The following is a 23908-nucleotide window of genomic DNA, read 5'->3' as shown; positions in this document are numbered from 1 at the left end:
CACCAAAGTCGTGTTTGGGCACAATTTCCTTTTTAAAAGCAGCCCTGGCACCCAAGGCTGCTTTTAAACTGACCTCAGGCTTCAGCAGTGCACACATGCAAGTGCAAAAAGAGCTGCTGGCCTCTAAACTGCCATGCCCCAGGGTGCTGGGGACTTCTAGGTAGTTTCAATCCCCCTGCCCTATTATATACTAGGGGCTTATAGGATAGGTCATGCCAATCACTGGGGTACCCCACCATACCATTGTGTACCCTAATGTATGTAGGTGTTTTAACTGTATTCTAATGTGTTTGTTTTCGGCATAGCACTGGCCCTGGGCCTGGTTAGACAGTGCCCAGAGTCAATCAGAGTAAGTTACCACCAGCATCAGTCAGCAAAAAGTTGGGGGGTGCCCGGGGCACAGGATGACTTTGCAACATGCAGACATTAATTTCCTCCTCCCTTGACTACTCCAATTTCCTGTTGTGGGAAAGTGCCCCTTTTTGCATGTTTATCCCCTAACATTTTGCCTGATGCACTTTGACTAAGTGTGCCCTGAGTCCCTGCCTGTCAGGTTCCCAGGGCTTGTGTTCTTTCCCAAACTGTACCATTGCTCCCACAATTGGCCCACCTCTGGTCCACATATAAGTCCCTTGTTAAAGGTATAAGTGGTACCAAGGGCCTTGTGACCAGAGAGGGTACCTTAGGGCTGCAGCATGTATTGTGCCATCTAAAGGGCCCCACACCCAAACACATACACACTGCCATTGCAGGCTATATGTTGTGGTGTGACTAAACTATAAAAAGAGTCAACATGCCTACACCCCACTGCCTGTAGCATAGGTAAGTCACCCCTAAGGTAGGATGCACTATACCACAGGTGAGGTCATAGCTGCATGAGCAGTATGCCTCTACAGTGTCTGAGTCCGTTCTTGGCCACTGTAAGTGCAGTGAAGGCATTTTGAGTACATGGGCAGGGAGTTTGTCAACGCAAACTTCACAGCTCTGTGATGGCTTTACTGAAGACTGAGAAGTTTGGTGTCAAACTTCTCAGCATAATAAACCCACACTGATGCCAGTGTTTGATTTATTGTAAAATGCACTCAGAGGGCATCTTAGAGATGCCCCCTGAAAAATGACCAACTTCTAATGTATTGGCTGACCGGCCCCTGCCAGCCAGCCACCACCAGACAGGTTTCTGACTTCATGGGGTTCTTTGTGCTCTTGGAGGTCAGGAACAAAGCCTGCTCTGGGTGGGGGTGCTTCACACCTTCCCCTTGCAAGAACAGTAACACTTGGTGGTGAGCCTCAAAGATTCTCAGCGTGTGTTATTCTGATAACTAGTGTAGATGCCAACCCCCCTATCCCAGCCCCACTTTTGGCGGCAGGACAGTCGGAAAAAATAGTAAGCAGAGTAGAAGTGTCCACCTTAACTTGGCACACCCCTAGGTTGATTTTTAGGCCTCGCACCTAGTGATGCAGTGCGTAGCACTGCTCGCACAGCTAGAGTCCTTTTGCACGGGGTTCAGAAATGGAGCCTGGATTCGTACACGCTTGTGTGTGTGCTTTTCCTTTGGTGGCCCGCTATTGGCCTTTGCGTGCGTGTTTTTTAGTAAGACAGCACGCAATAGGCCAAAGGCGGGCGCATTGCTCTGCCCATAGCCTATTGGTGTCTGTTACGCGCACCAAAGGCCATGTGGTTTCAATTATCGTGCCCAGACACGGCGCGATAAGTGAAACCACATGTTTCGCTGTGCCGCACCACTCGTTCAATTTTATATACAAGCCATAGTTGCGGCTTATTTATCTTATGCAACTAACAACCATTGTCAAAGCCAATAATCCGGACGTGTTGTAGGTATGATGTTACTTGTTGTATCATATATCTAGATGCAATAAAAGAAAAAGCTAAATACAAGTCAGGCGGCACACTATGCTAAACACAGATTTTTAGCTTAGGTGTTTTTACTAGTCTAGTTATAAAGTATCACCCAAACGGTTACTCGCGAGTCTGGCAAACGTTGCACATAGATACATTGTAATCATACAAACGCCACAAATGTGAACACTGAAAACTTATCAGCTATCGTGTGCCCGCGTACAAATGAGGGTCATAGTATCGTGCATGCGTGTCATAACGTACGCCCCCTACTTCCCGTCGCTGGGGCACATCTCAAGTACGCTGTTACCTCGGTCTCCATGGCAACATGCCTTATCCTCCCAACTGCCGACAATCTCAATACACAGCCCACGAGAGAAGAGGATCAGGTAGAATAGCAGACCCTTTACTCACCACCTGGCTGCAAAATGCCTACCTGCACAGGAGCACCCAACACCGGCAAGTTGGTGTTTACCCATCCGCAGCGGAGCGTCTCTTTCTACGTGACGCCCCGGCCTTCTCCCCCTCCTCCTCTCTGTGGCGCTGATAGGGTGTTGCGCGTGCGCGCACTCAAAGCCGGGGCAGCTCCGGTAGCGATGGCAGGTGTAACTTGATGACAGGTGCTGCTTCAGGTGCATCCCTGCGAGAATGTTGGAGCATCACGGTCTCACAACCGCTCATGATTTTACCATGAATCGCATCACGTTTTAGTCACTAGTTCTGAATGTTCTTGTAACTTACCTCATGAGTTAATGTATCCGGGATTTGTACGCGCAGTTTTTATAGGACTAAATGAAATAATGACACTTCCAGAATGTAATTAACTTATAATTATTTAAGTATAAAGGCCCACAGACAGCAGACACGAAGCGCAGCTGACCTGCAGAGCAGCTGGTGAAGGAATGTCCGAACATTCCATGACGTGTCATATATACAAACACAGAGCTCCACTCTACGTCACAATGCATGAGCATTTAGGTGGGAAGTGGGGCGCAACCAAACTATGCACAGAGTAAAACTTTACTGTTCCAAATGACAGATACAACAGTACACCGCTTATTAGTTGTGTTTCTGGGAACTCTCAAAATGTGTCCAACATACAGGACAAATATTAAACTGTCACTGGATGGTTACCATATTTTTTGTTTTTCTATTATGATGCTTTTTATAGTTTATTTTTATTCAAGCTATAAAATAATTGTATACAGAGCATACAGTGACGTCAATAAATATAACAGCTTACTTACTCTGATACTTAAAATGTATAGCATTTTTAAAATCCAAGGTTTAAGATGAGAGAAAATAGAAGAAAGAGAGAAGAAAAGTAATTAAGAAAGGAAAAGAATAGAGAAATAGATACTAAAAGTAAAATACAAATGATTTGTTGTGGTTTCCTTTTACTATAGTTTGATTTAAGTGTTTGGATTTTTAATTCAGAAATTGAGAAGCATATCTTGTTGCTTTTAAAGAGGAAAAATAAATGCAGCCAGGGGTCGAAGTGCATTAACAAAAAGTATAGGAACTGTGATATTTTGCGCAATGGGACGGGGTTGAGTGAGCATGAGGCACGGTCAAAGCTGTGGCTGAAAAAACAAGCCTTTGCAATGCAATTGGTCTCGCATTTACACAAGTTTAAGCTATTGGCATTGTAAATGACAATGCGTCTTATTTATGTTTCAAAAACCAAAATATAAATAAAAGGCACTGTCATTTATAATGCCAATAGCTGAAACTCACGTAAATGCGAGACCTGTTGCATTGCAAATGCTTGCTGTTATAGCGTGATGGTCAGTTCTTATCTTAATCTTGGAAGCTAGGTTGTGACCCGGTCTACCTACTTCACCGTATGCACGAGCCACGTGTCTCTTAGACAAATAGCGCACCTCCTCCTCCTCCAGCTCGTTATATTCTAGGATTAGGACTTTAATTTGGGCTTGAGTGTCCGCACATCGAGAGATCTCGTGATCCCACTCAAGCTGCTTTAGCGCCCTCTCAACTCTCGAGAACCACCCCCGAATATCTTTGAGTATGCCCGCAGTGGTGCTGATGCATGTGCCCCTGATAGTAGCCTTAAAGGCTTGTTTATATTAATGTATTAGGCTATGGCATCCCTAATCGTGGCTGTGTACAATGGGTCAAGCAATGCCTCTGATCTGCATCTCCAGGTGAATTGGCGGGACACACACACCGGGATATGTAAAGTGAGTCAGATAGGGTTGTGATCGGATACAGTTCTGGGTAGCATGCCAGTATCAGACACCCATGCGTTCACACCTTCACTCAGCAGCCAGTAATCCAACCTCGACCAGCTTCCGTGTGCGGTGGATGTGTGTGTGCCCTCCAGCCTATCAGTGTTGCGGATCCTCCACGTATGTACGAGCCCCAGTTCAGCCATCCCGCCTTTGATAATGCAGGCTACTTTGGGAGAGTATCTGCCCTGTTGACTTGATTTGTCTCTGCTAGGGTCTAAGTGTGTGTCCAGGTCACCTCCCCATATGATTCCGGCTTCTGGCCACTCGCGTAGCACATTCAGTATGCCCACGAAAAAACCTGGCTCGTCAGTATTCGGCCCATACACATTCACTAAAGTAATAAGCAACCGTGCTAGTTTGCCATAAACTATGGCGTACCTTCCACCATCGTCCGTGATGGATTTAGTCATTGTGAACGGGAGACCTTTCTTTATGAGTATAATGACCCCGCTTGCGTACGATGAATACGAGGAAGGTAGACGGTACCCAGCCCATTGCGAGCCCACCCTGGTTTCGGTTTGTCTCGTTGTTGGACCTAAGATCCGGGGGTAGCTTGGCTTAAGGGGGAAGGCCTATACTCGTTCACATGTTGTGCTTGCACCACATTCGTCTCACACTCCAGCGCACCACCACCAAAAATGACGCTACACCAAGCAGCTGGAAAAGGCGGAAAAACTTTATCTTTCCTTATTTCTCATTTCTTCTTTTCTTTTCTCTTCAGTACAAATCAATTATTACACCACCCACAGCAGCGGCTTAGCACTTTGAATAGAGTCAGTCGATTTAGTGCCGCACATAACAATGACCTGGCATGTTGAATTGAGTGAAGAACTACACAGTCGCATATGGTACTGACATTACCTGGTCAAGGGTCAATAAATAATATGCCGCACTTAGCATGGACACTACTTTAAATAGGGTCAATAAATATTATACACACATAGCATGAACGTTGCACTGTCAAGATAGTCATTAGTTACAAGGCCGCACTTGGCATGGGCACTACTTTAAATAGGGTCAATAAATAATATGCGACACATAGCATGAACATTGCACTGTCAAGATAGTAACTTGTTAGCACTGAAACCCTGGCCCTTGGAACCTCGCGCTTCACAGCATGACATGGCACATAGCGCTACACATGGCAGATTAATAGCGCCTCACAGCCGGACATGTAACCCCGCGCTGTACATAGGCCCTCCAGTGAAGTGGTGTCTCCAAATATCCAGAGCGCTTTGGGACTGGCGCCTCAACGGGGCCCCTAGTTCCACCACAGGACCCACAGTATTCTCCGGGAGCCCTTCAGAGGGCGAGAGGGGCTGGGGCAAGGGTTCTGGGCCAGTACTCCGAGCTTCACGGTGGCAGGCGGGTCAGTTAGGGAGCCCAGCAGGGGCGAGGGGCCCGGGTCGGCCTATTCCCTCGTCGGGGTCAGTGGAGGCCCACCCGGCTTGCGGAGCACTTCCCCGGGGGAGGGGCGAGTCCAGGGCCTCTCTCCGGCCTTCCGCCCACCTCCCCCAGAGGTTACCTGATTCTTCGACCCTCACGGGTCACGGCCGTCTGCTCCGGCACTCGGGACTGGGCAGTGCACACTTCGGCTCCCTCCCGGCGATGTCCGGGTCGAAGGGGGATGGCGCGGCCCAACCAACCAATGGCACTACGGCGGGGGCGGCGTTTGGCAGCCCGCCCCCGTCAGGTGATGCGAGTGTTTGGCTTCAGGCCTAGCGCGGCCCACAGGAAGTCTCGGCGACGCACCTCCCTCTCAGAGGGCCGCGCCTCCAACCACAGGGACACCGATTCTCCTCACCAGCCCCTGACGACAAGAGGGATGATCCTCGGGATCCCGGGCCACAGCGGTAGGTGTCTCCTACGGGGATCCTCAGCGGAGGCGGCCCAAGTGACGGGGGTGATCTGCAGCGTAGGAGGGATCCACCTATGCAGCCAGTTCTCCTGGGACTGCGGCGCTGATCCCTTCTCCACCTCGCCCAGAACAGCGGTCAATTTCAAGATCTGGGGCATTCCAGGGCTCCGGGCAGTAATGGAGGCATAGGGGCATTGGGCCGGTGATGGGGACTCCCTATCTTTATGCCCTTCAGGGGTCCTGGTTAGGCAATTAGCCCTTTTTGACGGCTTGCTCCCTAAAGTCAGAGGCTACCGGTCGTGTCAGGTCACCAGATAGAGGGTGGTGTAAACCAGGGGGAAATAGCAGGCCCAAAGGACGGTCAATTCCCCCCTTTTAGCGCACCCACCTCCCCACTCAAGTGCCTGCCTCCTGGCTCCTCACCTCACACCATCTACCCAAAATGGCCGCCGCCCCTCACCCTTATATAGAGCCTGGGCCCTGACTAGCCAGAGCGACCCAGAAGGTTCTGGAATCCCTCATGACAGCCTATGGCCCAGGCTCTGAGGTGACAGTTTAGGCCACCAATTTGTAGAGGGGATCTCATTTGCCCTCCATTTTAGGGGAGCACCTTGCGCCTCATCCTCAATTAGTGAAAATAGGCACCCAGGGCCTCTACGCCAACACCAAAAAAATAAAATATATATAGTGGACAGAAAAAATGAGAAGAGGAAGGGACAAAAAGAAAAGAATTGAGGAGGGAACCACCAAAGGGCTGACAGGTATAACACGCGTCCCCCCCAGCTGAAAGTGGGGAGAGCTACCCAACCCCTTGGGAGTCCTCTTCACTGAGGCGGAAATACCTGGATAGACCGTCAGCATTGGCGTGGTCCACTCCTGGGCGATGTTCCACCCTAAAGTCCATTCCCTGTAGGGAGATGGACCACCTCAATAACTTGGGATTCTCGCCCCTCATCTGCATCAGCCACCTGAGGGGTCGGTGGGCGGTCTGAGCCAGGAAGTGCGAGCCAAACAGATATGGCCGCAGCTTCTTCAGAGCCCACACCACCGCAAAGGCCTCCCTCTCAATTGCACTCCACCTCTGTTCCCGGGGGAGTAGTCTCCTAGACAGGAAAACCACTGGTTGGTCTAGACCCTCGTCATTGAGTTGCGACAGCACTGCCCCGATGCCATGCTCCGACGCATCCGTTTGGACGATGAACTCCTTGGAGAAGTCAGGGGCCCTGAGAACAGGTGCCGCACACATTGCCTTTTTCAAGGTGTCAAAGGCTTGTTGACACCCCTCGGTCCAGATTACCCGTCGCGGGTGCTTTTTGGAAGTGAGCTCAGTCAAGGGGGCCACGATAGTACCGTATCCCTTGACGAAGCGTCGGTAGTAACCAGTGAGGCCCAGAAAGGCTCGGACCTCTGTCTGAGTCTTGGGGGGTTTCCAGGCCATGATGGATGCAATCTTGGCCTGGAGGGGTTGCACCTTGCCCCGACCCACCAAGTGACCGAGATACACTACCGACCCCTGCCCGATCTGGCACTTACTGGCCTTGATCGTCAGACCCGCCTGCTGCAAAGCCTGAAGGACAGCCTGAAGGTGACACAAATGGTCCTCCCAGCTGCGGCTGAAGACAGCGATGTCATCCAGGTACGCAACCGAGAAGGCCTCCATCCCAGAGAGGACCTGGTTCACCAGCCGCTGGAACGTGGCAGGGGCGTTCTTGAGCCCAAAGGGCATCACACAGAACTGGTAGTGACCCTCAGGTGTGGAGAAGGCTGACCTTTCCTTGGCTCCATCTGTCAGGGAAATCTGCCAGTACCCGGATGTAAGGTCAAAGGTACTGAGATATTGGGCAGCTCCCAACCGGTCAATGAGCTCATCCGCCCTCGGGATGGGATGAGCATCTGTCTTTGTCACAGAGTTCAGTCCCCTGTAATCCACACAGAACCGGAGTTCTGGGGTAGTGCCCTGCGGGGCAGCTTTGGGTACCAGTACCACCGGACTGGACCAGGGACTGGTTGAAGGCTCAATCACTCCAAGCTCCAGCATCTTGGTGACTTCTCCATGGATGTTGGCCTTCACTTTATCCGACAGTCGGTAGGACTTGGACTTCACAGGTGGGCTGTCTCCTGTGTCCACATCATGGGTACACAGATGAGTCCTTCCCGGGATTAGCGAGAACAAGGAAGCAAACTGCTCCAAAACTTGGCGGCAGTCTCTCCGCTGTTCGGGAGTTAGGGATGGTGAGAGGATCACTCCCTCCACCGACCCATCCTTCTCTTGGGACGCAAAAAGATCAGGAAGAGGTTCACTTTCCTCTTCCTCTGACCCATCAGTCCCCATCATTAAAGTGACCTCGGGTCTCTCTTGGTGAGGCTTGAGGCGGTTGACATGGAGCACCCGATGGGGCTGTCGGAGGGTCTTGAGGTCCACCACGTAGGTGACTTTGCCCTTCTTCTCAACCACCTCAAAGGGGCCTGACCAGCGATCCTGGAGGTCGCTGAGCTCTCCAGGTTCCATCACCCACACCTTCTGGCCTGACTCCAGCTCCACCGGGTGAGCATTACGGTCATACCATTCCTTCATGACCGTCTGGCTGGCTTCTAGGTTTTCAGAAGCTTGCTTCCACAACCTAGCCATTTGGCTACGAAAGGCCAGCATGTAGCTCACCACATCCGGGGGAAGTTTTCTGGGAGTCTTTTCCCATCCATCCTTCACCAGGCTGAGAGGTCCGCGCACAGGGTGTTCGTACAACAGCTAGAAGGGGCTAAAGCCCACTCCCTTCTGTGGTACCTCCCTGTAGGAAAACAGCAAACAAGGTAGGAGGACGTCCCACTTCCTCCGCAGGCTCTCGGGCAGACTCCTGATCATGCCCTTTAAGGTTTTGTTGAACCTTTCCACCAGACCATTGGTCTGGGGGTGATAAGGGGTGGAGAACCGGTAAGTGACTCCACACTCTTTCCACATAGCCCGCATATATGCCGACATGAAGTTGGTACCTCTGTCCGACACAACTTCCTTGGGGAATCCCATCCGGGTTAAAATTTCCATAAGAGCCCGTGCCACGCAGGTGCAGTAATGGTCCTCAGAGGGATAGCCTCTGGGTACCGGGTGGCATGATCCACCAGAACCAGGATAAACCTGTGGCCGGCAGACGTTGGTGGATCCAATGGCCCGACAATGTCGATGCCCACCCTTTCAAAGGGGGTGCCAACGACAGGCAGTGGTTCCAGGGGAGCCTTCAGCTTCACCCCTGTTTTCCCACTAGCTTGGCAGGTTACACACGTCCTACAAAAAGTGTCTGACGTAATCCTCATCTGAGGCCAGTAGAAATGAGGGACAAGTCGAGCAAAGGTCTTGTCTTGTCCCAAGTGTCCCGCCAAGGGTATTTCGTGAGCCAATCCCAAAAGGAAGGCTCGGTAACGTTGGGGAACTACCAAGGCCCGGGATGATCCATGCACCGGAGCCTTGGGTTCGCTATAAAGGAGACCATCTTCCCAGTATATGTGGAAGTTCCCCGAATCGTTACCCGCTGCCTGGGCTTCAGCCTGCCGCCGTAAACCCTCAAGGGTAGGGCACTCCTTTTGGGCCCGACAAAACTCCTCCATAGTAGGTCCTCCCTCCACCTGCCAGTCTGCAGGGGTAGGTAAGCCCTCGAGGGAAGTTACATCCTCCTCCGTAGACTCCGGGACCACTTCAGTCGCCCCATCCACCTTCGGGGGTTCAGATGCCATGGCAGGCTTCCCTTGACCCCGTTTACCCTTTCCGGCAGCTGGTTGGGCCTTTATTCCAGGTTTCAACCTCTGTGAACTCCCTCTTCGGGCAGTCACGGTCCCTGTGTTGGCACACGTCCACTCAGGTGTCCCCAACATTCCCATGTGGGCCCTGAACTCGACCTCCTTCCACGCCGAGTGTTCAAGGTCATTTCCCAACAGGCAGTCGACCGGCATGGCAGGGCTTATCGCAACTCGTAGAGGACCCGCAACCCCTCCCCACTCAAAGGGAATCTGGGCCACCGGATAGTGACCCTCTCGGTTTTCAGCCATCACAACCGGTTGGACTACATTGAAACCACCTGCTCTGGGGACACCAGCTGACTCCTTACCATAGTCATGCTGGCTCCTGTGTCCCTCAGAGCCTCCACCCTCTGGGCATTGATGGTGACCCATTGCCTGTGCTTAGTAGTATTCGAGGGCACCTGGGTCTTAGGAACCATCTCACAATCCCCTAAGGACACTAAGGTTAGCCCTGCCCACTCACCTTCCTTATCTAGGGGCATCTCCTCCCCAAGCACTACACTCGCCACCCCAGGGGTCTTTCCTCCAATGGGAGGGTGTGGCCTCTTGGGACACTTGGCATCCCCCTTATAATGCCCAATCTCACCACACTCATAACATCGGACAACCCTAGGCTGCTGACCACGGTCAGGATAAGAGGGTTTGTGGGGGCCAACCTTAGGAGGGAATCCTACTCCCTTTCCTTGCGAACTCTTTTGGGGGCCTTTGGAGAACTCCTTCTTTTTGTCTCCCCCCTCTTTCTTCTGGGGGGCGCCCTGTTCAGCCCCTTGGAAATTCCCTCCAGTCCCTTTTGAGGATACCCGGGTACTTGCCCAGATATCCGCCTCCTCTGCAAGCTTCCTAGGATTAGTTAGCTTGCTGTCCACCAGGTATTGACGCAGCTCCGGAAAACTTTTCTCGAGGAGGTGCTCCTTTAGAATCAGATTATACAATCCCTCGTAGTCCTTTACCTCACTGCCCTGTACCCAGCCCTCTAAGGCCTTCTTGGCGTAGTCCAAGAAGTCTACCCAATTCTGGGTGGCCAACTTTTGACTGCCCCGAAACCTCTGCCTAAATTTCTCAGGGGTCAACCCAAACTTCCTAACTAGGGCGACCTTCATGACGGGGTATTTAGTCTGATCTTGCTGTTCCAAAGCTAACAGGGCATCCCTCCCCACCGGAGGCATATACCTGTATAGTCCACCCCCCCACTGAGCTTCGGGGACCCCATGGGCTCGTAAGGAGACCTCATAGACAGCCAACCATTTAACGATGTCATCCCCGACACCATAGCTGGCAACTACATCTTTTGGCAAGTAGGGACTGGGCTCCCTGGGGACCTCTCTAGGTACGCTGCCACCAACGGGACTGCTGGGGGTTCCAAACTGTAGGGCTTTGAGTTCCAACTCCTTTAAGTGGAGCTCATGGAGGAACCTCCTCTCCTCCCTCTCTTTCTCCAACCGGGCCAGTTCCATTTTGAACTGCCTCTCCTCCCTCCTGTCAACTAAGTCAGCTGATGACAGGCTTCCCCCGAGGCGCTACTACCTGCTCTTGAAGGGGCACTAGGTCCTGCATCCATGTGTCCACTCCCAGGGGGGAAAAGTAATTCTGGTTCCTCTGTGGTGTCCAGTCCTGGTCCCTCCTCCCGTTTCCCGCTAGGGTGGGCCATGACCCAGGCTCTCAAGCTAGTTTGGAGTTCTATTTTCTTTGCCCCTTGCTTGAAAAACACCTCCCTCTCCTGGCAGAATTCTTTTAGTTGAGTTACCGTATATTCTTCCAGCCTACCCAACTCAAACTCCATCCTACCAGGTGGGACCCAATCCCGCAGAACAGAAGTTTATAATAGGAGACCTTTCCTTTAAGAGGAAATACACCACAGGACAGGACAATTTTGAAAACAAAATTCCAATTAGGGAGGCAACCTGGAGAAAACTCCAGTAAAAACAATCAGGTGTAGGTTGTGGCGCGCGCCAAACTGCTACTGAGCGGATGCAAGCACATATTCAGGATCCCACCGCTGAACACCAATTTGTTGGACCTAAGATCCGGGGGTAGCTTGGCTTAAGGGGGAAGGCCTATACTCGTTCCCATGTTGTGCTTGCTCCACACTCGTCTCACACTCCAGCGCACCACCACCAAAAATGACGCTACACCAAGCAGCTGGAAAAGGCGGAAAAACTTTATCTTTCCTTATTTCTCGTTTCTTCTTTTCTTTTCTCTTCAGTACAAATCAATTATTACTCCACCCACAGCAGCGGCTTAGCACTTTGAACAGAGTCAGTCGATTTAGTGCCACACATAACAATGACCTGGCATGTTGAATTGAGTGAAGAACTACACAGTCGCATATGGTACTGACATTACCTGGTCAAGGGTCAATAAATAATATGCCGCACTTAGCATGGACACTACTTTAAATAGGGTCAATAAATAATATACACACATAGCATGAACATTGCACTGTCAAGATAGTCATTAGTTACAAGGCCGCACTTAGCATGGGCACTACTTTAAATAGGGTCAATAAATAATATGCAACCATAGCATGAACATTGCACTGTCAAGATAGTCATTAGTTACAAGGCCGCACTTGGCATGGGCACTACTTTAAATAGGGTCAATAAATAATATGCGACACATAGCATGAACATTGCACTGTCAAGATAGTCATTAGTTACAAGGCCGCACTTGGCATGGGCACTACTTTAAATAGGGTCAATAAATAATATGCGACACATAGCATGAACATTGTACTGTCAAGATAGTAACTTGTTAGCACTGAAACCCTGGCCCTAGGAACCTTGCGCTTCACAGCATGACATGGCACATAGCGCTACACATGGCAGATTAATAGCGCCTCACAGCCGGACATGTAACCCCGCGCTGTACATAGGCCCTCCAGTGAAGTGGTGTCTCCAAATATCCAGAGCGCTTTGGGACTGGCGCCTCAGCGGGGCCCCTAGTTCCACCACAGGACCCACAGTATTCTCCGGGAGCCCTTCAGAGGGCGAGAGGGGCTGGGGCAAGGGTTCTGGGCCAGTACTCCGAGCTTCACGGTGGCAGGCGGGTCAGTTAGGGAGCCCAGCAGGGGTGAGGGGCCCGGGTCGGCCTATTCCCTCGTCGGGGTCAGTGGAGGCCCACCCGGCTTGCGGAGCACTTCCCCGGGGGAGGGGCGAGTCCAGGGCCTCTCTCCGGCCTTCCGCCCACCTCCCCCAGGGGTTACCTGATTCTTCGACCCTCACGGGTCACGGCCGTCTGCTCCGGCACTCGGGACTGGGCAGTGCACACTTCGGCTCCCTCCCGGCGATGTCCGGGTCGAAGGGGGATGGCGCGGCCCAACCAACCAATGGCACTACGGCGGGGGCGGCGTTTGGCAGCCCGCCCCATCAGGTGATGCGAGTGTTTGGCTTCAGGCCTAGCGCGGCCCACAGGAAGTCTCGGCGACGCACCTCCCTCTCAGAGGGCCGCGCCTCCAACCACAGGGACAGCGATTCTCCTCACCAGCCCCTGACGACAAGAGGGATGATCCTCGGGATCCCGGGCCACAGCGGTAGGTGTCTCCTACGGGGATCCTCAGCGGGGGCGGCCCAAGTGACTGGGGTGATCTGCAGCTTAGGAGCGATCCACCTATGCAGCCAGTTCTCCTGGGACTGCGGCGCTGATCCCTTCTCCACCTCGCCCAGAACAGCGGTCAATTTCAAGATCTGGGGCATTCCAGGGCTCCGGGCAGTAATGGAGGCATAGGGGCATTGGGCCAGTGATGGGGACTCCCTATCTTTATGCCCTTCAGGGGTCCTGGTTAGGCAATTAGCCGTTTTTGACGGCTTGCTCCCTAAAGTCAGAGGCTACCGGTCGGGTCAGGTCACCAGATAGAGGGTGGTGTCAACCAGGGGGAAATAGCAGGCCCAAAGGACGGTCAATTCCCCCCTTTTAGCGCACCCACCTCCCCACTCAAGTGCCTGCCTCCTGGCTCCTCACCTCACACCATCTACCCAAAATGGCCGCCGCCCCTCACCCTTGTATAGAGCCTGGGCCCTGACTAGCCAGAGCGACCCAGAAGGTTCTGGAATCCCTCATGACAGCCTATGGCCCAGGCTCTGAGGTGACAGTTTAGGCCACCATTTTGTAGAGGGGATCTCATTTGCCCTCCATTTTAGGGGAGCACCTTGCGCCTCATCCTCAATTAGTGAAAATGGGCACCCAGGGCCTCTACGCCAACACCAAAAAAATAAAATATATATAGTGGACAGAAAAAATTAGAAGAGGAAGGGACAAAAAGAAAAAAGAATTGAGGAGGGAACCACCAAAGGGCTGACAGGTCTAACACTCGTCAAATGCGTTTCCTGGAGGAAAGCTACCTTAATATAATGTCTGTCCAGGTAGGCTAGTACTTGTCTGATGTTTTAGGGGGGATTCAGCCCGAGGACATTCCATGTCACACAGGAAATCGACTCACTATCTACACCTTTCATTCCAACCATCTGGTGTGACAGATACTACATCCATATGTGGAGGCAAAATGCAAGACCGAGATCGGGTCCATGAGTTCCAGCAAGCCGCGCAAAACATTCCCGTAGTTCTCCCCCCCCCTTCCCAACCCTCCTACAGCAGCATCCCAATTATGCTGAAGACAGAATCCCCGAATACCCCGAGCCCCAAACAGTAAACAGTACTTATCAGTTCCGATGGGCGTCACCCACTGGAGTGGTCGTTAGGAGCCCGAACACCCTCCTCAACGGAGGTGGCCAGACGTGGAATGCACCAAACAACCCCAGCTGCTTCAGTCGTGTCCCAGTGATGTGGGCCATTTGCTCACACATGAGTTCTGCTTGCCGGGGCCTCCAAAGGCACCCCAGCTCACATACAGGTTGTCAGTACAAGTCCTCAGCTGCTTGCAATCGTTGAGTGCGCTTTGTTTTTATAACTTTTTTCAGGAATTCCTACACCGCCTTGGGGGACGTATATACCTTGTGCTGTCCATCGTATTCGATCCTCAGCCTGGCTGGGTATAACATAGCATAGTCTAGGTTATATTCACCTTCTGCAGCCGTTTCTTTACCGCCGGATACTCTCTTCTCGCCGCTTGCACCGTGGCCGTGAAATCTGGGTATAATGCGACTTGGAAACCTTGGTGTTGTAATTCCGCCTTCTCACGGGCCAGCCGGAGTATTGTGTCTCGGTCGCGGTAGTTCAATAGCTTGACGATGACCGGTCGCGGAGGAGCTCCCGGGGGTGGTCTCACCACCAGCGTCCTGTGGGCACGCTAAACCACCAGGACAGATGAGAAGCTTTCCCGGCCAAACATCTCAGTGAGCATCTGTTCCACATACAGCTACATCTTGCCTGTATTCGTGGACTCTTGTATGCCCACTATGCGCATCTTTCTGCGACGAGAACGCACCGCCAAATCTTCATTTTTGGCTTGCATGACACTGATGAGCTTCTCCATTTCAGAACACTTGCTCATCGCGGCCTGCATGTCATCTTCCACCATGGACAGTCGTTGCTCCGCTTCTGAGAGTCTGGAGGCCTGTTTGTACAGTTTGGCTGACATGAAGTCCATGCGCTGATTTAGAGTATCTGTCTTAGCCTTGATGGAGAGCAGGCTTTGTTGCATGGCCTGCAGAGTCGTCGTAAGCTGTGGAAATCCCCAGTCGGCAGGATCTTGCTCAGCGTCCCCCTGGTCCCCTTGTGTTGAGCGTAGCGTTTTTTGGCTTCAAAAGTGGGCCGTGGCTGCCCTTTATCTGTTTTTTCTATCTTGTCCAGTGTAATCACCTTCACAGCTAAAGTGGCAGCAAGCGTCGGGTAGACAGGGGCACGATGTCTGGCTTTGCACAGTTCCAGGCCTTGTATCTCCAACAGCTCGATATGGGATATCCAGAGAGCAAAGCAGGGGATTTATTGAAGTGGGGCACTGAGCTTGCACACTGATCCGGCAACGTCTTGCAGCCCACTCTCTAGGCCTAGCCCCGTTCATGCACATAGGCCACTCACTTGTCGGTGCTCTCCCCCCAGGTCTGGGTCGTGCCGTATGGGAGTCCCTGCGTCTCCCACGAACCTCCCTGCAGAGGGGGAGGCGGAACACGCAGCAATATCACTGAAATCCCCCGCCGTGTTGGGCTAGGGCCTACCGTGAGCTGACAATATGGCGCCTCCACTTGCTGGCCGACAGTGGTGTTGTCAGGTCTCCCCGCACCCGCGGTGTGGTTCTTTTTGCCAGCAGCTGCCCAACCACGGCGTGTGTCCCCGCCGCGGCCGATCCAGCTGCCGCTGTCACGTTGGTGGACCCCAGCTTCGCGAGGTCCGGCCCCATCGGGCAGCATACGGTAATTCGGCGCCACGGGCTTCAATCGATCACCCAGGTCCGCCTCCTGCGCCTAGGTACAGTCAGTCATTATCATGCTTCACGCCGGTCAGCTGTGCCTCAAGGCTGCCCCCACAGGATCGGCTTGTCTATTTTGCGCTCACCTCCCAGCGCTCAGATCCGCGTCAGGCATGTTAGCTCAGGCCCTGCACTGCCCGCTGCACTCGCCGTGTGGTCACAGCCACACCGCAGCGGTCGTATATCTTTCCGGGCAGTTCAGCAGGTTCAGGGTTCCATGGCATGCATTTGGCTCTGTTCAAAGTGATGGGGACGTTGGATGGACGGATATTGCGCGGATTTTAAATGCCTGGCTGGCGGAGCTGCACCAATGTGCGGCCATCTTGCTTCGGGCTTTCTAGTGCCCCCTAGGTAAACCCTCTCTTGAGAATTCTCCATCTTGATTTGGAGAATTAGCCCCAATAGGAATAGGGATGTGGCCACCTCTATCCAACTCACCTCTCCAGTCGTTGGATTCCATCAGCCAGTCTTCTGGTCCAAGCCTGCAGCTGTTTTCTTCTACCAAGGCTCTCCATTAATTTCTCAGGGCACTTGATGCCTCCTTTGCACCCGGCCGCCTCTGTATCGCTGGTGGTGCAGCTTTGGTGCTACTTGGTGGCCCCTTCAGTGCTGACCTCAACCCCCAGGGCCTGCGTTCCTGTACCAGGGGTACTTAGCTGCAACTGGTGCCTCTTTGAGGTGCCCCCACTTCTCATAGGCTAACATTGGGCCCAGTGACCTCTTCACCCTGCTGCCCCAGTGCCGCTGGTGGTGCATTACCTACCTTGGTCCGACCCTTGCCTTTTGTTGGTCAAACCCTCCAAAGACTGAACTTGTAAGTCCAGTGCTTATCTGAAATTACTTGCCTGTCTTTCCTCCCACAGGATTGCATTGGGTTTTTTTGTATTGCAAAAAGTGTTGATTCTGAGAATAATACAAAGTATCTCTTTCACATTGAAAACTATTTCATGTACCGGTAAATAAAATGTAATGCTTATACAAACCTTTGTCAATTGTAATTGAAAGTATTGCAGGTCTGAAAAGGTTATTTACCTATAAATGAGTTTCACTTGGTTCCTAAAATAAAAGTAACTATAGTAATATTTTTACCAATGTTGGGCTGAAGTTAGTCATTTAGTATGTGTTCCTGCCTTATATGAGTATGTATAACAAATGCATTCTCACTCCCCACAAAATTAAGAGTCAAGTATTATTTACTTTATCCTCTGCTATGCCTTTGAGGACCTACTGGACTCAATGCGCACTATATCTCTTTTTGATACAATATATACAGAGCCAGCTTTATACACCTATTACTAGGAGTACCAACTTTGAGTGGTACAAAATGCTGCTGTGAGGATTCTTTTGAACATTCCTTCCTGTGAACCCCAACTATTCACAATTATGGATCCCTTTACATTAGAAATAGACTTCTTTGGTGCAGTCTCCCCTAGATGCTTAGAGCCTCCTCTCTTCATATTGCCACATACCAAGATGTTATCAGCCTGGAGGCAGATCACTTTCCTATCTCGCTGCCCAAACCTAGAATTCTCGTCTAATTTCAATCTGTAGCATTCAAAACCTTTCTCTCTTCAGAAAAAATCTGGAAACTTGGCTGTTTCAGGTCTAACTTCGCTTTCTGGTCTAGCGCCAGGACGCCTCTGAGTAGCTGCATCGTCTATAAATCTACCTCATTCATTCATTTACTCATTCATCTAAATCGGACCATCAAACCCTTTGAGGACATTAAGAAGCTATATGGCCTACCAAAGACTGCTTGGTTTCGCTGCCTACAAGTCTGACCCTGGGTTCTACAACCCGAGGTCAGAAGTGGAGCCTCCAGACTGCTAACTAGCTTTGAGAAATTGCTGCAAGACAGGAGTCACAATAACCATATAATATAACCATTGTATAGGATGCTGCAGGAAGCGACGCCCGAGGGGAAAACCCTGGTCAGTAAAAGATGGGAAAAAGAGCAGGTGAGTGAGCTCAGTGATGGAGAATGGGAGATGATTCACAATATGACAGAATTTACATGCTTGATGTCAAGGGGAAAGAAATGCAACAGAGGCTACACCCAATAGAGACTAGTGTTGTGAGATAAAAACAAGAGGGGCGAATGCTGGAGAGGCTGTGGAGTACCAGACACTCTTACACATCTGGTGGAAAGCAGACAGTCCGGACTTTGAGAGAATCGATGTCTAGTCTTGGGGACATATTAGCTATGGAAAATGTATGCTCGCCCTGGAGCATAGACTCAAATCCTTTGAATTTGACTGGGAATCTTTCCTGACACTTCTGTTGACAAAATATAGGGAACTCATTTGCCCTCTATGCTTCTGAGTCCTCTGCATAATTAATGAGAGTACTTCACAGTTGCGCAATAATGAATAGAGTCTGGGGTCCAACAACTTGGAAAGTATCATCCTCTGATGGAACCCTATGTAGACACAATGAATTGACTTACACTTCGCCTTTAACTGTCCAAACTGCACTGGTGTTGGGGGTGAAGTTCTTAGGGTCTCAAGGAGTTTTGGGATTTGTACAATTATACTGCTTCTTTGAGCATTCCTACCTCGCTGAACTGAGAAGAGATGATCAGTCGGCTGAGTCATTATGGAAAATTCCAATGGGTTTCATCCTATCTCTACTGAGAACAAAGTTTCAAGATACCCTTAAGTAGCGTGTGGTGCACTATTTGTGTTTGTAGAGCCGCTTAACTTTCCCTGAAGGCATCAATTTATCGTAAGTGATCTTTACTTATGAGATGTACAATAATCAGTGAATTGGGTGGCTGACATCTTAAATGACAGGTTCTATACATCCTTTTGATCCCTCATCTCAATAAACACTACCAACTTGCCCATCCTATAAACAGGCATTGATAAAAACAGCTATCACTTATCAATTATCTTTACTGAATTTGTGAATGCAGGACATTTCACATAATACCACTTATTTGTAATTGACCATCCAGTGAACATAAACAAAAACATACAGAGAATTTATTTTTGCTTTCATTTGTTTGATTTTTTTCACAGGATCGAAAGTAATATTGGCCGGAGGGACAAAATTGCCATTTTCACATAAACCATTAATGCTACATAATGGGGAGTTAACATGCCAGACACAGAGTGGAAAAACAAACAATTTCTATTTGAACACCCACAGTTTCCTTGGCAATTTAAAAGAGTCTGGATCTAATGACCTGAAACAGATGCTGACACAGACTTTAACACTAAAAAGGTAAGCCTGTTCTTTGCTGTTGCATGTCTTATGATTTAATTTGTATAACAAATTACCACAATGGAGGTTGATGAAAGCAACTGAGTACATCTGTGGCATTACCAATCAGTTAAAGGAACTCCTTTATATTTTTATAATTTTTCAAGAGTTTAACATTTTCCCATCCACAATTGTGAAAACAGCATGAGAGCGTAAGATTCATTGTCACCATACAGAATGTTTTTCCAATAGATTGGGGTCCTGTCATAGCCACAGTTTATATTACATAAGTTGTACCAAAAGTGGATCAGAAAGTATTGCTGACGGTCACCTTCAAGCATACGTCTTGTGGAGGGCTTCCTGCACAGACCAGGGTTCATTACCTCTTTGCACAAGGTCAGAACGTAGCATCTACTTTCAAGGCAAGGACTCCACTGAGCTGGCCGGCTCCCACAGACAGTAGTGCTTACGGGTGGGTTTGGGAACAAACCAACCTTCTATGTCAATGAACAGTGGGAGTAGGTCTCCAGGCCTTCCTCCATCATGAACTGAACCAAGCTGGTCTCCTCAGTGAAAAGTATGGAAAACATCATGCTGCCTTCATCGATCAGAACAGAGAAGTCACAATATTTTAAATGGGATGGGGCTTGAAAAACGAGGTACAACCATTCTCCAAAGAGCTGACATGACTTTACCTTTTACTCCTCACTTCCCAGTTTGGGTTCATTCAGGAAACAGGGAGGCAGTGTTGGCCTTAGTCCAGGCTAATAGAACAATCATAACCTGCAGAGAGAGGGGAGAGCACATTGGGATCGGTGGAGTGCTAATTTCATATATACATTCAAGTAAACGTTTTAGCAAAAGGAATTTAGGAATTAGAAGATGCAATGAATCTGAGTGAAATTATCATAGAAGAAAAAAATAAAATTTGGCAATCTAACCATCTGAAGGTTGTTTGGTATAAAATTAAAATGCACACTTTGGTATGTGCAATGGCATTCAAGCAGTCTACTAGATTAATAAGCGATCCCCAGACAAAATCGCACACATTGCATCAAAGGACTGAAATTAAGTAAACCACACATTAAAATGATTTGAAACAAGCTGTTTATTAACAACAGTACTGTTCATTGATGTTTTATAGTTTGTGATTCCTGTTCATGAGGCCACCAATTGTTACACTTACCAAACTGTGAAAATCTGACAGTGGGATTATGCGGTAAGGGTCTGCCCACAGAAACATTACAAAATATGGTCCGAATGGCGCCAATATAGGGAAATTCACTAGGATTCGAGGGGTACAGTATCACAAACACTGGATGATGAAGTAGGAACGTATGGTAACTAGACACCTGTCTGGGAGGGGGATAGAGCGACTCCAGGAGGTAATATAGTCTGTTTTGCTGTAAACAAATACTCACCCGCAATACAGTTGTTATATTATCAGTCCTAAATGTTGGATTATATAAGCTTTGGTACATGGATGATGGTTATGTCTGTAACCAAATCAATAAAATATGTTATAAAGAAACAGAGAATCAAATCTTACAGTGAGTGTTGGTGTGAGAAGTTGGCCTGGTATATGCTGCTCACTAATTCTAGTGATCACCTTGTATCATGCCAAACAACCCTTATGGTGGTGGTTGAAGTCAACCTTGATAGACCAGCTATCCTAGTGGTACCGTGGACAGTGCAGTCTGCAGGCTAAACTCTTGAGGGCATGTGAAGCCAGCTGTTTTACCATATGTAACCTCCTTGAATACCGAATGAAAGGACACCACACAGATATATATTCAAAATATATGTGTTCGAGGCATGTGGGCTGCTGAATTCATATCTGTGCATAGATCGCCGCCTAGTGTTGGGTCCGGATGTTTGCACGTTGTTGTCCTGGAAGAGTCTTCGAAGTATCACGAGATAGGTGACTCCTCCCCTGGACCACAGTGCGCATGGGCATCCTCTCCATCCTTAGATTGGTTTTTTCCGCCATTGGGTTCGGATGTGCTTATCTTAGCTCAAGTTAGGAAAATTCGGTTTAAGGCCAAAAGGCCTTTAGTTTTCGTCGGTACTGTTCCCATTCGGTATCGACTAGTTTCTTTACTACTTTAGAACCTTCTTCCAGCCTTTCGGATCCATTTGGTCCGAACATCGAACTTCCATCGACAATGGAATCGAGGACTCCATTCAAACGGTGTCCTTTATGCCACGCAAAATACCCACACATCGACGTCCACCCGGTATGCAACAAATGTCTCTCACCGGATCACGATGAGTCGAAATGTATGGCCTGTGCCCGATTCCGATCGAAGAAGACTCTCCGGAATCGACGGGCAGCGAGATTAGAAGCGCAGCAATCGGCGCCTGCCCCGGCCAACATCTTCAGCACCGAAGACGAGGACGCTGAGAGCGTGGAAGAAGTAGACTCCAGCCCCGCTTCCGAACACGATTCCCGATCGGAAGACGACGATGAGGTGCTTTTTCAAAGGGAAGAAGTCATCGACGAGGTAGGAGACTACGATGAGGCCTTTGGGGCCGAAGAAGATAGCTCTAGCGAGGAGCCAGGCCCACCCGTCGATACGGAGGCCGACAAAGTGCGTCATCATAAGGCTCAGGTCGAGGGATCGCCTCCGGGCCTTACCCGAGATCAATCTCAAAGTTCTTCGGCCCCGCCTTCAGGCCGGCCTCGAACATCCCGCACGAGCCATTATTAACCAAAACGACTGGATTCCCTTCAGCAAAACAGAAACCAATCGTCGCACCAGTTCCACCGAAACCAAAAGTGAAACTGGCTGTAATCGGCTCGAAGGCCTCGATGCCCTCCACTCCTTCGACGCCAGCAAAGGCCGTCGGCCCCAAACGCAGTAAAAGGGATTTCGGCGCCGAGCTCACTGCAGCGGATATCGGTGCCGACCCGAAGAAAAAGGCCCTCGGTCCCCACAAAGCGCCTCGGCCTCTGGCACCGAAGCCGTCGGCCCCGACCACCAAAGTCAAAGTGGCCGCCCCATCTGCGTCGACGTCAAAGACAGCGGCACACGCCAAGTCGTCGACTCCAACAACCCTCGATACCTCTCTTCGGATCGATGACCCCATGGCTCCAAAGCAGTCGACGCCTACCTCCAAGGTGCCGACCGGTTCCAAACAGCCTTCTGCGTTCTCCGTGCAACAAGTCGCGGCATCATTGCAACGCATCAGGGAACAGGCAGCCCTCCGATCCACGTCGGGCCTCGACACGCACAAGGCTCCGAAAGCACCCTCGGCGCCGACCAACATCACTTTTGGCTTGCCGCCGTCCACGGCGCCGAAGATGTTCGAGATCCGAACACGTGTCCGCCAGACACAGTCCCCGTCTACTGGACACACAGATTCTGAGCCTTCACAGCCACAATTCATCGACGCCAACACTGGTAAACTGATGCTCCGCAAGCGGAAAATCACGCCAGAGAGGGGATTGGACCCCTACAGAATCCCTCTCAAGCACAAATTGCCAGCGGGGTCGGAACCAGTTCTTCATGAACGCTTACAACCCTCCTATCAGGATCCCCAGTCCTTTTCTCCTACGCCTTCAGAGACGGACGCAGTAGAGGACTATATGGGAGATGATACCATCTACCCTGGGGATGTCAATCCTGATGAGCATCTGCAAGACCCAGATCAGGCATGGGATGACCCTACAGACCAGGGTACCGCGCCAGATACCCATGACACGCAGCTTTACAGCACAAAGACATCTCCCACAGAGGACACTGCTGCCTTCAATGCCCTCATAGAACGGGCTGCTGCCAATCATGGAGTAGAACTCCATTCTGACATTGTCGAAGAAGACTTCTTTGTGGACACTTTCGCCTCTTCCGAAAGAACTGTCAAGACTCTGCCCATGTTGAAAGGAGTTCTCAAACCTGCAAAAGACATTTTTAAGGAAACAACCAGGGCACGGGTGCTAAACCCCAGGATTGAAAAAAAATACAAGCCTGCACCCGGAGACCCTATGTACATTAGGGGTCAGTTACCTTTGGACTCCATGGTAGTTGCTAACGCTCGCAAACGAGCCCATTCGCAGACAACAGGTGATGCTCCTCCCCCAGACAAGGAGTCCAAAGTGCTGGAGACATCTGGCAAAAGGATTGCAGCGCAAGCAGCAAACATCTGGCGCATTGCCAACACACAGGCGCTCCTGGCCCGTTATGATCGTTCCCACTACGACACACTAGAATCACTACTCCAACATTTGCCAGATGAATACAAAGAGGCAGCGGAGCTCCTCATCAGAGAGGGACAACTCCTTACCAATGCATCCATCAAGTGCGCCCCGGATGCTGCCGACACAGCGGCAAGGGCAATCAACACAAGCGTCATGTTGAGACGACACGCATGGTTGAGAATCTCAGGCTTCAAGCCGGAGATTCAGAGCAACATCTTAAATCAACCAGTCAACCCCGACTACTTATTCGGCCCTGAAGTTGACACTACCCTCGAGAAAATTAAGAAAGACACTGACACTGCGAAATCAATGGGGGCTCTGCAGACACAGCAGTTTCGTAGTGGCTCCTTTCGTCGCCCCGGGAATAGAGGAGCAGCTAGAGGCCAGGGGT

General features: G+C 50.5%; 1 protein-coding gene across 1 annotated transcript in view; it reads left to right on the top strand.

Annotated features, from left to right (window-relative positions):
* The window catches only part of WDR19 (WD repeat domain 19), a 992607-nt gene that overhangs the window by 379407 nt on the left and 589292 nt on the right, over positions 1-23908 (top strand). The window contains exon 17 of the mRNA XM_085642250.1: positions 19136-19340. Coding sequence (XP_085498376.1) covers positions 19136-19340 — 205 coding nt within the window. The remainder of the gene's footprint in view (positions 1-19135; positions 19341-23908) is intronic.

The sequence above is a fragment of the Triturus cristatus genome, chromosome 2_2, assembly GCF_964204655.1.
Source record: "Triturus cristatus chromosome 2_2, aTriCri1.1, whole genome shotgun sequence".
NCBI classification, from domain to species: domain Eukaryota; kingdom Metazoa; phylum Chordata; class Amphibia; order Caudata; family Salamandridae; genus Triturus; species Triturus cristatus.
Note: the sequence above shows the minus strand (reverse complement) of the source record. Positions and strands in the feature narration are given on the sequence as shown.